This window comes from Trichosurus vulpecula, chromosome 3 (genome assembly GCF_011100635.1).
Source record: "Trichosurus vulpecula isolate mTriVul1 chromosome 3, mTriVul1.pri, whole genome shotgun sequence".
In the NCBI taxonomy this organism is placed as follows: domain Eukaryota; kingdom Metazoa; phylum Chordata; class Mammalia; order Diprotodontia; family Phalangeridae; genus Trichosurus; species Trichosurus vulpecula.
In genome coordinates this window covers 160,510,120-160,524,461 of record NC_050575.1, presented here as the reverse complement: position 1 = coordinate 160,524,461, position 14,342 = coordinate 160,510,120, and the positions used below count along the sequence as shown (strand labels likewise).

Genomic DNA, 14,342 nt, shown 5'->3' with positions numbered 1-14,342 from the left:
CTGCTCAGGATACCTGTTTGACCTCAGGCTTTACCTCGACTTACCTCCAGGGCTTCCATTCAATTCCCTTAAGTTCTTAAAGCCTGGGTCTGTTGCTTAAATAACCTAGAAATGTGGTGGTGGGCTGTCAGTATACCAGGAGGGGAGCAAGATCAGTATTTTGGCATGTCAGGGCCAGGTCATGAAGGAAACTAAAGTCAAGAAGTATGAAGCCAGCTTTTCTACGAAGCACCAAGATGAATAGACGATACTATGAGAAAAGATCAAACGTCCTGATTGGTACGTGGTTCTGTTCAGGTTGAGCAGGCTTGGGCCCAGTGTTCTCACCATTCTGGGCAGTCCAAGTGGGATCAGGGAGCCAGTGAATTAGGACAGCCTGGGATTCTTACAACCTCTGACATATTCTTATTGGTTCAGAACTAGAGTCCTAAAGTAGGAAGGCCAGAATTTAGGTTGTCCTTCATGGGGCCTCTGTGACTATCCAGGAGTTTATCTGAAAACTGCTTAGACCTTTTAAACTTTAGAGGATCACCTAGTCAGAGGACCCTGTTCTCCCTACACCATTCAGTTTTTAAGTCCCTTGCCATCTTGCCAAGAAGGAAAAGTTAAATGACTCTTCCCAGCAGCCCTGACCTTGACCTCTAATTTATAAAATGCTTTCCACTCTTGGCCTCATTTGGGGTGTGTAAGGCATCTTATGCATCATGCAACACATATTTTGGTAGCAGATTTTCTCCTATATTAAGCAACTGGGGAGATGGTTCCAAGTGATAAGCTAATTCTGTTGCCTGCAAAAGACTTGGATAGGAAAGGGGGAAGGGGGAAAAGTGAGGGAGCCATCATCACAAGTTCTGCTCAGGGCAATGAATGAGAGAAGGAAGAGAATTAGATAAGTCCCTCCACATACATCCTCATCTCCCCACCTATTGTCTTCCCTGGCTTCCTTTAAGAACCAACCAAAATCCCATCTCTTACAAGAAGCCTTTCCTAACCTTAATTCTAGTGCCCCCACTTTGTTAACTGTTTCCGATGTATCCTGTACATAGCTTATTTGTACATATTTGTTTGTTGTCTTCCCCATTAGATTATAAGCTCCTCGAGGGCAGGGACTGTCTTTTGCCTCTTTTTGTGTCCCCAGCACTTAGCACAGTGCCTGGCACATAGTAGGTGCTTAATAATTGTTTATTGACTGACTGATACACACAAATTTCTAGAGGTCTATCAGAGAGAAAACAACTTGGAACAACCAGGACTGAAGCTGGGAGTGGCTGAGGGGAAAGGTGACCCACTTTGGCATCTGAAGCGAAGTTGTAGAGCATACAGGCTCCTGGATGCCTCCATCTGTTGTCATTAACCTGGTTCTCCATCACAGTCAGGGGTACCATTATTGATTTGCCCTCTGAGGTAGCTTTTGGAGACATACCTTCCTCCTACCCCCCAGCAGCAAAGAACTGGAATCCCATTTCAGCATTCTTGGGAAAATGGCACCTTGGTCCCTTCTTAGCCCCCTCTGTCTCAGGTCTCAGACATTCTCATTAGCAGTAAATAGACAACCAACTCCTGGATTGTGATAGGACCAAACACCGCAGAAGAATGGCACCAGTTCTGGGCTCAGCAGCTCCCCCATCCATCTGGAAAGTGGGAGAGGGGCAGTAGCAGCCAATCCATGTTAGCCTGGCCTTCCCAGAACTCCCTGTATTGACTGGCTTGCGGTACTTGCCTCTGCCTGGGGCCCGTGTCTCATCCTGCTCCCCAGAGGAACTGTTTAGTCCAAAAGATGGAGAAGATTAACAGCAAGGCGACACTGAGGATGACGGCCATCAGGTAGGTAAAGATGCGAAACTGAGGGTTTCGGAAGCACTCTCGCAGGGACAAGTGGCTGGGGATTGGCACAGGGGCAGGGGGCGCTGCCCTCTGCTGGTCTGGGCCCTCCTGGCTCTCCGGCTCGACCCCCAGGTTGAGAGTGTAGACCCTGGGCTGGCGCAAGAAGTATCTGCTCTTGCGCTCATCCTTAAAGCAGAGGTGCCGGCCCTCAAGGATGATGTGGTTGGGTTCCAGACGGAGCAGGGTAAGGACAGCAGCATCTGTGGGCAGGTCAGTCACTGGCCGATCTGAAGCCAGGACTGTAGGGTGGCGGCAGAGGGGGCACAGCAGCCGGTGCCGGGAGGAAGAGACCAAGCTCAGGTGGGCCAGGCATTCAATGCAGAAGGAGTGGCGGCAGTCTAACAGCTTGGGAGTCCGGAAAGTATTGTCGAATGAGTTCCAGCAGACGGGACACTCGGCCTCAGGCTCATTTCCCGATTTCTCGGCCATCATTCAGACCTGACACATAAAAGGCTGCTCCATCCAGGAGACCTCTAGTCAGAAGCCTAAGCGTGTGCTTCTCCTGGAAGAATATCCACCAGTCTTTACATCTCCCACAAAGACTTGGAGGTTGGGGAACACAACCTCCAGAAAGCAAAAGGTTCCCTCCCTCCCCAACTCTGCCCCGGGGACCTAAGAATGGAGAGGGTGTCACCAGACCTTTTTACATTTCCCCCAGAGTGGAAAAGGAGCAGTAGCAAACCAAGTGCCTAGATACTTCACTTTAATGAGCTGTTTTGGACAAACCAGATTCAGCTCCCTGCACCCACATAGTGGCATCAGCTGTCCAATGTCCAGGAGAAGGACACAAGAGTACCCACAGGACCAGGAGTTCTGTGCTTACCCACAGTTGTTCACTGGAGTAAGGAGGCGGGGCCTGGGGGCTCTCTATTCGTCCCCAAGGCCTCTCTTACTTTGGGGGACAAATGCCCATTACTCACCTCCACTGGGTCCAAGCAGGCTCTGGACAGACAGACTGCATGAGTGAAATATATTCCCCACCCTTTGGTACCAGGCAGTGAGGAAAACACTGGGAAGATATTAGCAGAAAAGGCACAAATGGACGGTATCAGTATCCAGGAAAGTTCTTCATTCTGGAAGCCTCTACAAGCACCAAGAGGTTCCAGGGGAGCTCTCCAAAATCTCCCTTATCTTCCCAGTCGGCGCCTTCTGGAGCCTCAGAGCCCACCAACTTCCTACCACTCAGCGTGTCTCGGCTCTTTCCTCATCTTTCTCTCCTCCTCCTTTGTTCCCCACAAATCCCATTCCCTCTCCACACACCCTCTCCTTCCTACTCCCCAAGCCACCACTCTGACCCATATGAACCCACCTGAATGTCCAGCATCCAACTGGACTGTGTGGATTGCCCCGAGAAGACAGTGTTTTCCTTCTTGCTTTTCCCTGCCTGCTCCGGTTCCCAGCAAGCTTCCCCAGTTAGTCTTCAGGAGGTTGCTTTCTACCTGTAAAACCTGCTGCTGGTTTCCATGGAAGCAGCTTACCCAGGTACCCAGAGCTGGGAGCTCCTTGCTCGGCAACAGCCTGCCTTTTTATGGGAGTTGGGAGAAAGAGACCTCACCTGCCTAGAGATAATGAAGAGGGGAGGAGGCAGGCGGAGGAACTCACCAGCCACCCAGAGAGCAGCAGCAGCCAAAGCTGGGCGAGTGGAATGGGAGTTTATTGGGCCTCGCTGGTCCCCGTGATATTACAAAACCTGTCCCAACCCATTGAACAATGAGTGACAGAAACAGGGACAAAGGTGGAGCAGGAAAATTGCTGGGGCCCCTTAAGGCTGCATACAGAGGACAGTCAAGGAGTTGGCCCAGTCCCAGAATCTAAGCACAAGAGGACAGGTAAGGCAGCACTGGTGGAGTGGAAGCGCTCGCAGCTCTCTGGGGTCCCAAGACCTGGATTCAAATCCTGCCTTTGCCTAGCTCAGTGACCTGGACCAGTCTTCTTAGCCTCAGCTGCGGAGTGGGTTCACCTGTGCTATCTAGCTCGGGAAAGTCCTAAGAGCCTCAAGAAATGTGAACTTTTAGGAGTTTCAGGGGTTCAGATCTGTGATTTCATCGCTGTGGGGAGCTCCAGCCAGGGAAACAGCAAGTCAGGAACTGTTCTGCAACTTACGGTTCCGGCAGGTTACACGATGAGATGACGATGACGATGATGATGATGATGATGATAGCTAGCATTTACATAGTGCTTACTATGTGCCAAGCACTTTACAGTCATTATCTCATTCGTCCCTCACAACAACCCTGCGAGGTAGGTGCTGCTAGTATCCCCATCGTACGGTTCAGGAAACTGAGACAGGTGGAGGTTCAATGACCTGGTAAATGTGGAGGCCAGATTTCAATTTAGGTCTTCCTGACCCCAGGCCTGGTGCTCCATCTACTGGACCATCCAGCCTTGCTTCATTATATGTTTGTTATGTTTTAAAAGAACAGGAAGCACTATAAATAGACGTTCCCAATTCCTTATACAATCTCCACTTTCTGTTTTACAACGAATGTGGTCGTTATTCATTTTGTTTGATGTTTATTAAATTTGGAATTTTTTCAAGCCCAAAATTTATCAGCTCAGATTGCTGCCTGGGGCACCAGGACGTTAAGAGATGGGATGGGTCACACAGACAGTATCTATCAGAGACAGGACCCGAATCCAGGTTTTCTTGATTCCTAAGGCCAGCTCTCTATCCTCTATAGTTATTATTTAGACAGTGATCATTGCAGGCATTTCCAAGTTTTTCCAATAGTGGAACACACAATTAGAAACCCATTTGTACCCTGTATTATAAAAAAAGAGGAAAAAATAAGCTAAGGGTTCAGATACTTCCAATAAAGTCCATCATTCGATGGAGGTGGCTCTGGATCCCGGCAGTTATGGAAGGGTCCAAGGAAATCAACCTGGGTTCCTGACCATTATAGAAGGTGCTCCTAGTGGAGCATGAGCTCAGACAGATCCTTTTAAGCCAGGATGATTTATGGTATGGGGTCAGGTGCAAACACATAATCTGCTGCCCAAGCTCCCAAGGTTTAGAGAGGTGCATTGGCCTCTCCTGGGCTGCCTCCTCCCCTTCACTTGCTACATCACCACTCTGAGAAATCTTGGCCCTGGGGCCCTCCTTCCTCCTCTCCCTGGTGACTCCCTCCCCAGCACTACTATTTGGAGGAAGGACCCCAGGCATATTTCACCTCACTATCACCTGGTCTCTCTCCAGACTCCTCCTCTTTCTCCTTTCCTACCACATTGTCCCCCCGAGATACCCTTCACCCATCCCGCCACCCTCCTAGCATCCCTATATATGCTGTATCTTTCCATTAGATTGTAAGAGACTGTTGTGCTTCCTTGTGGGCACATCTCCAGGGCTTAGCACTGTGCCTGGCATATAGTAAGACCTGTGATTCTATCACTTTGGGGGACTCCAGCCAGAAAAGCAAAGCAAATGCTTTGGGTGAAGTGGGGGAGGGGAGAGCAGTGTGACATTTTTTGGTCACACTAACTATGAATTACCATCTATGAAGTTGTTGAGGGATTGTCATCTGTGTAGCCAGAGAAAGTACCTATGCATAGGAAATTAAAGATTCTCAAAGTTTTGCAGCATGCTAAGTGTGTTGAGAGCAACATTGTTATTGTGAAACTTGGAAATGACTGAAAAAAAGTGTTCTAGGTTTGGTTCCACACTTCTAGCCCTAGTCTCTCTCCCAAGCTTGAGTCCTATATCACCAACTGCCTATTGGACATTGGACACTGGATATCCCAGATGAATCTCAAACTCAGCCTGTCCACATAAGAAATACGTGTGTGGAGAAGTGTCTAAATATATTAACATGGCTCATGGGCAGCATGGCTAGAAATGATCTCAGATCTGACCCACCTTTGCAAAGGGTAGGAGGGGAGCCCATGGCAGCACCATCAGAAGCCTGGTGGTGGGGGGAAATACAAGATCTAGGGAACAGGATTAAGGTTAGATAATCTTTTCTCTAGTCTCCAAGAGGAGTTTCAGGACAGAATTCTGTTACCGCTCAGATATTTCTAATCTAGGGGTACAAGTCTGGGTTCAAAATGAGAAACTCTTCCCCCAACCCCCTACCCAATGGGAGAGGGTAACCTTTAGCTTTTCACCCTTTCCCACAAAAAAACTGTTTACACAAAAGACCATCATGAATAGTGAATAAGTAAATGCATTTATCCAAGCAAAACAAAGCAAACAAACTGGAGTTCTACAGATTAGAATATACTAAAGAATACACAAGAGTAAATGAGCTTTTCATTTGAGATTGAATTAGGATCTCAGCTCAAAGAAGGAGAGGAGAGGGTACCATCTCATCAAGGGGTATCTGCTCTCTAGGGTTGCAAGTGCTTTTAAAAGTCAAGAAACAGCATGGAGGCTGGCTTTCTGTGGCTCCAGAGGTTTTATTCAAAAAGTTTGAACTTTATTCAAAAATATTTGCCTATTCAAGGATATTTGCCTATCTTTACCAGCCTCCTCTCAAATATTTCTCCCAAGTATCCTCCAATAATCTCCCAACACAAGCACACAGCCAATCTGGAATCACATCTCCCTCTTCTCACACAGGACTAAGATACGACCCTCAGACCTGAGGGCTATCCCTCAAGAACACTGTCTCAACTTGGGCAGAAGTCTGGTTACATCCAAAACAGAACTCATTATCTTTTTCCCAAAAATGCACCTCCCGACCTAACTGTTCTATTTCTATTCAGGGTACCACCATCCTTCCAGTGACCTAGCTTTACAATCATACAGTTATCCTTGGCTCTTCACATTCAACATTTCCGATCAGTTGCCAATTCTCCTTCATTGTATCTTTACAATGTCTTCCAAATCCATACCCTTTTCTCTACCCACATGGCTACCACTCCAAGCTTGGGCCCTCATCATCTCACCTGGACAGTGGTAACAGCCTCCTAATTAGTCTGCCCACCTTAGGTCTCTCCCCTCGCCAACAGATCTCCCCCACAGCTGGCAAAGCAATATTTCTAAAGCACAGTTCTGAATACAGTTATCCCTTCCACATCTCAGGGACTAGGAGAGCGGTGGCCCCTGCGATCTGGAAAATCCCTGTGAAATTTTTTGACCCTCCTTTTGTACCAGAGCAGTCTGAATTATTACAGTATTAAAAGACAAAATATGTTGATATCGTACAATGCTACACATATTTTATGCATTTCTGAGTTTCTAAACTTTTTCTGTGTCATCCGCTGGCTGTCATCTGTGGCTTCCACAAGACTCCCCCAAAATCCCCATTTAATTTCTTATGCTGACCCAAGATATATTGAAACCGCGATGGGGACAGTTGAGATGTGGGAGGGATAACTGTTCATCATTCTGCGCTCAAAAAGCTTCGATGGCTTCCCCTTGCCTCAAGCCTCAAATACAAACTCCTCTCCGGGCTTACCCTATATTATTCACCTTCACATGTTCCATATTCAGACAAACTGGACTCTTCGTTCCTTGAAAACAACATTCCATCTCCTATCTCTGTTTTTTGCACAAGCTGTCCTACATGCTTTGAATGCCCTCCCCTCCTCACCTATGTTTGTTAGGATCCCAAGCTCTCTTTAAAGCTTAGCTCAAGTGTCAATTTCTATATGAGGCTTTTCCAGACTCCCCCTCTCCTAGCAATAAGTGGAAACCCTCCCCCCCAAATTACCTCATATTTACTTTTGTAACCTACTGGGGTGGGGGGGAAGAGAGAGAATGATAGAGAGAGAGAGAGACAGAGAGAGACACAGAGACAGAGAGATTGAGAGAGAGACAGAGAGAGAGAGAGATTGAGAGACAGAAAGAGACAGAGAGATGGGGCAGGGGAAGAGAGGGAGAGGAGAGAGAGGAAAAGGGGAGGAAGAGAGAGAGAGGAGAAGAGAGCAAAAGAGGCGAGGAGAGAGAGAAGGAAGGAGAGAGGGAGGGAAGAAGGGAAAGAAGGAAGAGAAAGGGGGAAGGGAAGGAGAGAAGAGAGAGAAAAGAGGAGAGAGGAAGAGGGAGGAAAGGGTGTAGATAACGTCTCTATTCACAGCTTACTACAATAGAGACGTTTTAGAGAATTTCCCACGGAGTGAGATCTGGGACTGTCTCCTACCTTCTCTGATTTTTGTTTACTCTCAGCTTGGGTAAATGGGTTTATTTGCTTTTTGCTATCTGTGTTCCAGGGTGGAACTGGCATTTTGTGGGAGGGAGCTGAGCCTTGGTTATATAGCTTGAGGCATTCCTCCCCTATTAAGGGATAGCAATCAGGAGCTCAGCTTGAACCTAGAAACTCTTTCCCATAGACTGACAATATTTAAAGTGACAGATACGGTCATTACCACCCTGAAGCTCCTGGTCATACATTGGGCCCCTGGCCCTGGCCAACTGCCTCAGCGCTCTTTACCAGCCACCTCAGCCCTCTATTTCTCTTCTTCTTCATGGGCTGACTTGGCCTCCATTTGGTGGATGGATTCTCAATAGAATTTTAGCTGTTCATGTTGGCCTAGCCAACATGACCTCATGTTCTTTGACCCTAGAGTCCTCAAAGCTGTTTTTTAAGGAAGCATTTGGTAATTGTGGGTCTGCCAGAGTCTTCTCTTCTCCTCCCACGGAATCATTGAATTTTAGAACCAGCAAGGACCACCAAAGTCATCTAAATCCAACTCATTGTATAAGAGGAATGAATGAAGCATTCATACTATGGGTCTAGCCCTGTGCTAGGTGCTAGAGATACCAACAGAAACAAAAGAGACAGTCTCTGTTCTTAAGGAACCCAACTCTAAGCAAGGGAGACATCGCACATAAAAGAGATCAGTTGTAGATTGAATGAAAAGGCTCCTGAATCTTAAGAGTCCAATCTGATGGGAAGGCCCAGAGGTCCTTAGGGTGCTTCAGCAGGACAGATGACAGTACCCAGTGATCCAGAGGATATACAAACAGGGCAGGTGGTAAAGACTTGGAGAACTTTAGGATGTACTGTCAGGGCAAATGACTTGTAAGGTCCACTGGTCATACGTTTCTCTGAAAGGCTTGTAACTGGTGACTCCCAGCTTACTGAAAGTGGTATAAACAGCCATGGTGCTATTCTCACCAACCACCCTGATGGTGACTGGGCATCTTAAGATGTTAGATGTCCTAAGAGTTGTTATGAGAAGAAGGACAAAGCAAAGGCAAGGGGGAAGGGTGCCCCCACTGGTAGTTGGGGAAGGCAAGTCAGGTTATTTTGAAAAGAGTCTGGGGGTTTTAATGATCTCCAAGCTCCATAAGAGTCGGCAGTGTGATAGGACAGCCAAAAAAAAGCTAATACCATTGGGAGCTGCCTTAGGAAGAGCCTTAGCTTCCATAGGGAAGTGATGGTCCCACAGTACTCTACATTTATCAGTCCTTATCTGGAGTATTGTGTTCAGTTCTGGCACTGTGGTCTAAGATGGATGTTGATAAGCTGGAGTGTCCAGAGGTGGGCAATCAGAATGGGGAAGAGCCTTGAGCTGGTTACATAGGTTTAGGTATGGTTAGCCTGGGGAAGCTAAGACTCAGAGAGGACATATAGCTGTCTCACTGAAGAAGGACTATCCTGGGAGGGAAGGATTAGCTTATTCCTTTTGTCTCCAGACCATAGATCTGGCAACAATGGTTAGAAGCTGGCAAAGAAGCCAAGTTGGATTCAAGAAGAGGCCAAACTTCTTAACATTTAGAGTGGTTCAAAGTGGGATGGTATATCATTAAGGCAGAATTCATGACTTCAAAGATAATCATGAATATGCCTGAATGGTCCAGAATCGCAGGATATAAGGAATTCTCTAAGTAGAAGGCAGAGGAGTTAAAGCATTTATTGAAACTCAAAAGTAGCAGACCCACGGACCAGTGTCCCCAATTTGACATCCTGGCAAGAACCTTCCAAACCAGTATGCCCATCTCACAACAGTGACCAGGAGGCCACAGAAAAACATTATGGCAGCAAGCCAAGCCATACTGGTGCTTCCCTGCCCCAATGCCAGGGCTGTCCAGCAAGAAGACCACCCACTGGCCTCAAGCCCCTGCTCAGCACTCTCCGGTCTCCACGAGGGTCAGTCCTGCTTTTTTGTAGCGCCTGCCGCCATCGCTGCCACTTCCGCTACTTCGGCCACAATCTCCAAGCTGTGTTCCAGCTAGCTGACTGCCTACTCTCTCCTGCAGCTCCTAACTGCTCTCACCAACTGCCTCTCTAACTGCCTCTTAGCTCCACCTCAACCCTTCAGCAAGCTCTTCCCACTACAGGCTTCCGTTGGCTCTAGTCCTAGCCACTCCCCCCAGGACTCTGAGAGCCCCGCCCCTGAAGCCCACTTTTTCCCATTCACTGATTGCCTTTACAGATGGTGACGTTGAGAGCCAGTGGACTATCCTTCCTTGGCTTTTTTGAACAAAAGCTGGGTGGCCCCTTTTGGGGCATGTTACAGTAGGGATTCTTTTAGTATATGAGTTGTACTAGATGTCTGCTGAGGTCCCTTCCAACTCTCTAACTCCTGTGATTCTTACCAGGAATTGTAAATTTAAAAATGAAATCGTTCCTGCCCTCAGGAAGCTTTTGTTCTATCAGGGAGAACATGTACACATAAAATATATACAAAGTAAATTCAAGATTTTCAGGAGGACCCTAGCAGCTGGAGTGATCAGAATGGGCCACATGTAGGAGGTGATATTTGAATGGTTTTTTAAAAAAAGAGTTGGGAATTCTAAGGGGGCAAAGGCCAGGAGGTAGTGCATTCCAGATATTGGGGGATAAAGGCACAAAGACAGGGGGTGGCACCACAGAGGAACCGGAGGAACAGGAACTGGAAAGTTTGAGAAGGGGAGTAATCTGGAATAAGTCTGGGAAGGTAGATTGTAGCCAAGTTGTGAAGGGCTTTAAATATTTAATCAAATTTATTTGCTCCTAGAGGCAAGAGGGAGCCTGGTTTCTCCCAGATCCCATCTCCTTGGAGCCTCTCAGCAGCCCCGTGAGGGAAGTAGATAAGGGGGCTGGGAGGCTGGGGGTGGGAATGTCATTCCTTATCCTCATTGCACAAAAGGGGAAACAGCCCCAGAGATTTAGACATTTCCAAGGTCACAAAATCAATGAGAATCAGAATCAGAACTAAAATTCAGATGAATTTGGTGACACATACCAGGGCTGTTAGTTGATTCTGTATAAAGTGTGGGGATGTGTGATTTTGAGTTCAGAAGATAGGAGCAGGGGTGTGGTTTCTGAAAACCAGTAGTTAAATTTTCAGCTTGAGCATTTATGCTAAAATCAGCAAATGTTTTGTGAATTGTCTAGTCTTAAGAAAGTGATAGAGAAAAGCATTCAACTTAAAAGCATCATGGTTTAAAAGTCAGTTGTTAAGCATCTACCAGAACAGCCTTGGGTATAAACATGGATAAGGGCTAGCTCCAGGAAAATCTGAAGTTTGTTTTAAGGACCACCACTTCTCCCATTCCCCTCCCATCTCCTTTCAGTGATTTCCTTCAATTCATTGTCCTAAGGCAGCCAGCCCTATTTCTGCTAAGAAAGCCTAAACTAATTTTTACTGAAGAGGGACTAATTATCTTACTCCTTTTGCTTTTCTGAAAGTATCAGAAGTAGATGGGCAATGTTTAATTCAAAGGAATGATCTTTTTAAAAAAATATTTATTTATTTTTAGTTTTCAACATTCATTTCCACAAGATTTTGAGTTACAAATTTCCTCTCCATCTCTTCCTTCCCCCTACCCCAAGATGGCATGTATTCTGATTGCCCCTCTCCCCAGTCTGCCCCCCTTCTATCACCCCACTCTCCCCCCGTCCTCTTTCCACTTACTTTCTTTTTTTCCTGTATATATTTTATTTAATATTTTAGTTTTCAACAAGATTTTGTGTTACAAATTTTCTCGCCATTTCTACCCTCCCCCCCATTCCAAGATGGCATATATTCTGATTGCCTTGTTCCCCAGTCAACCCTCCCCTCTTTCACCGCATTCCCCCCCCCCATTCCCTTTCCACTTACTTTCTTGTAGGGCAGGATAGATTTCTATGCCCCATTCCCTATAGATCTTGTTTCCCAGCTGCATGCAAAAATTTTTTTTAAAAAATCTGCTCTTTTCTCCTAAACAAGAGAGCAGAAGTTTCCCCGTGGTCTGCCAGAGTCATTTTCAAGGTTTCCAGAGGACTAGCAGTACGAGGGCAGTCTGGACAGGTGCCTCCTATCTCCACCATGAAGCAGCTTTCCTCTGTAATCTATGTTCCCATCAGCCTCGTCCTCCCGTCTGCGTCCTTCTACACAACTTGTTTAGCAGAAACATACAACTCCTCATCAGTTCCTTCTCCTGTGTCAGACTCGGCATTCATAGAACAGTGCTCTAATGTAGATTTCTGCTCTAAGGCTGCCCAGTGCTGTAAGCATGGAATGGATGAAGATGGTTGGATTGCAGCAGCTATTGGCTGGAGTCTCTGGTTTCTCACACTCATTTTGCTCTGTGTGGGTAAACTGAGAAAGAAAAAAAATCTTTTAAGCATCTGCTTTTAAAACTTTGAGTTCCAAATTCTCTCCCCTCTTCCTTCCCACCCACCCTCCCTAGGAAGGCAAGCAATTCAACATAGATCACACATGTATCATTATGCAAAACACTTCCATAATGCTCATGTTGTGAAAGGCTAACTATATTTCCCTCCATCCTATCCTGTCCCCCTTTATTCAGTTTTCTCCCTTGACCCTGTCCCTTTTCAAATGTGTTTGCTTTTGATTACCTCCTCCCCTTATCTGCCCTTCCTTCTATCATCCCCCCTTTTTTATCCCCTTCCCCTTACTTTCCTATGGAATAAGATACCCAATTGAGTGTGTATGTTATTCCCTCCTCCAGTTGAATCTGATGAGAGTAAGATTCACTCATTCCCCCTCAACTGCACCCTCTTCCCTTCCAGTGAACTGCTTTTTCTTGCCACTTTTATGTGAGATTATTTACCCCATTCTGTCTCTCCCTTTCTCCTTCTCTCAATATATTCCTCTCTCATCCCTTAAATTTATTTCATTTTTTTAGATATCATCCCTTCATATTCAACTCATCCTGTGCCCTCTGTCTATATTCCCTTCAACTCCCCTAATACTGAGAAAGATCTCCTGAATTACACACATCATCTTTTCATGTAGGAATGTAAACTTAACAGTTAAACTTTAGTAAGTCCTGTATGAATTCTCTTTCTTGTTTACCTTTTCATGATTCTCTTGATTCTTGTGTTTGAAAGTCAAATTTTCTATTCAGCTCTGGTCTTTTCAAGCAGAAAGCTTGAAAGTCCTCCATTTTATTGAAAATCCATATTTTGCCTTGGAGCATTATACTTAGTTTTGCTGGGTAGCTCCTTTGACCTCCAGAATATCATATTCTAAGCCCTTCGATCCCTTAACGTAGAAGCTGCTAGTCTTGTATTATTCTGATTGTGTTTCCGCAATATTCAAATTGTTTCTTTCTGGCTGCTTGCAGTATTTTCTCCTTGACCTGGAAACTCTGGAATTTGGTGACAATATTCCTAGGAGTTTTCTTTTTGGGATCTTTTTCAAGAGGTGATCGATGGATTCTTTCAATTTCTATTTTACCCTCTGGTTTTAGAATATCAGGGCAGTTTTCCTGGATAATTTCTTGAAAGATGATATCTAGGCTCTTTTTTGGATCATGGCTTTCAGGTAGTCCAATAATTTTTAAATTATCTCTCCTGGATCTATTTTCCAGGTCAGTTGTTTTTCCAATGAGATATTTCACATTGTCTTCCATTTTTTCATTCCTTTGGTTCTGTTTTATGATGTCTTGATTTCTCATAAAGTCACTAGCTTCCACTTGCTCCAATCTAATTTTTAAGGTGGTATTTTCTTCAGTGGTCTTTTGAACCTCCTTTTCCATTTGGCTAATTCTGCCTTTCAAGACATTCTTCTCCTCACCAGCTTTTTGGAGCTCTTTTGCCATTTGGGTTAGCCTATTCTTTAAGGTGTTATTTTCTTCAGTATTTTTTGGGTCTCCTTTAGCAAGTCATTAACTTGTTTTTCATGGTTTTCTTGCATCCTCCTCATTTCTCTTCCCAATTTTTCCTCTACTTCTCTTATATGCTTTTCCAAATGCTTTTTGAGCTCTTCTACGGCCTGAGCCCAATTCATATCTTTCTTGGAGGCTTTTGATGTGGGCTCTTTGACTTTGTTGACTTCTTCTGGCTGTATGATTTGATCTTCTTTGTCTCCAAAAAAAAGGAATCTAGAGTTTGGGTTTGAGTCTGAGTTTGAGTCTGAGTCTGTTTTGGCTGTCTGTTCATGTTCCCAGCCAACTACTTGACCTTTGAGCTTTTTGTCAGGGTATGACTGCTTGTAGAGTAGAGAGTACTTTGTCCCAAGCTTTAGGGTCCAAGCACTGTTGTTTTCAGTGCTACTTCTACTCCACTGTCACCCCAGACTCTGGCACAGCAGCGCTCTTCCTCCCCCAAGAACCATCAACCAGGACCACAATTCAGATTCAAGCA

At 45.7% G+C, this 14,342-nt stretch overlaps 1 protein-coding gene across 1 annotated transcript; it reads right to left on the bottom strand.

The window, feature by feature from the left end:
- Positions 1 to 1,740: 1,740 nt before the first annotated feature.
- RNF183 (ring finger protein 183) lies at positions 1,741 to 2,313 on the bottom strand. Its single transcript, XM_036748704.1, has one exon. The coding sequence runs from the start codon at positions 2,311 to 2,313 to the stop codon at positions 1,741 to 1,743; it is 573 nt and encodes a 190-aa protein (XP_036604599.1).
- Between the last annotated feature and the right edge of the window lie 12,029 nt (positions 2,314 to 14,342).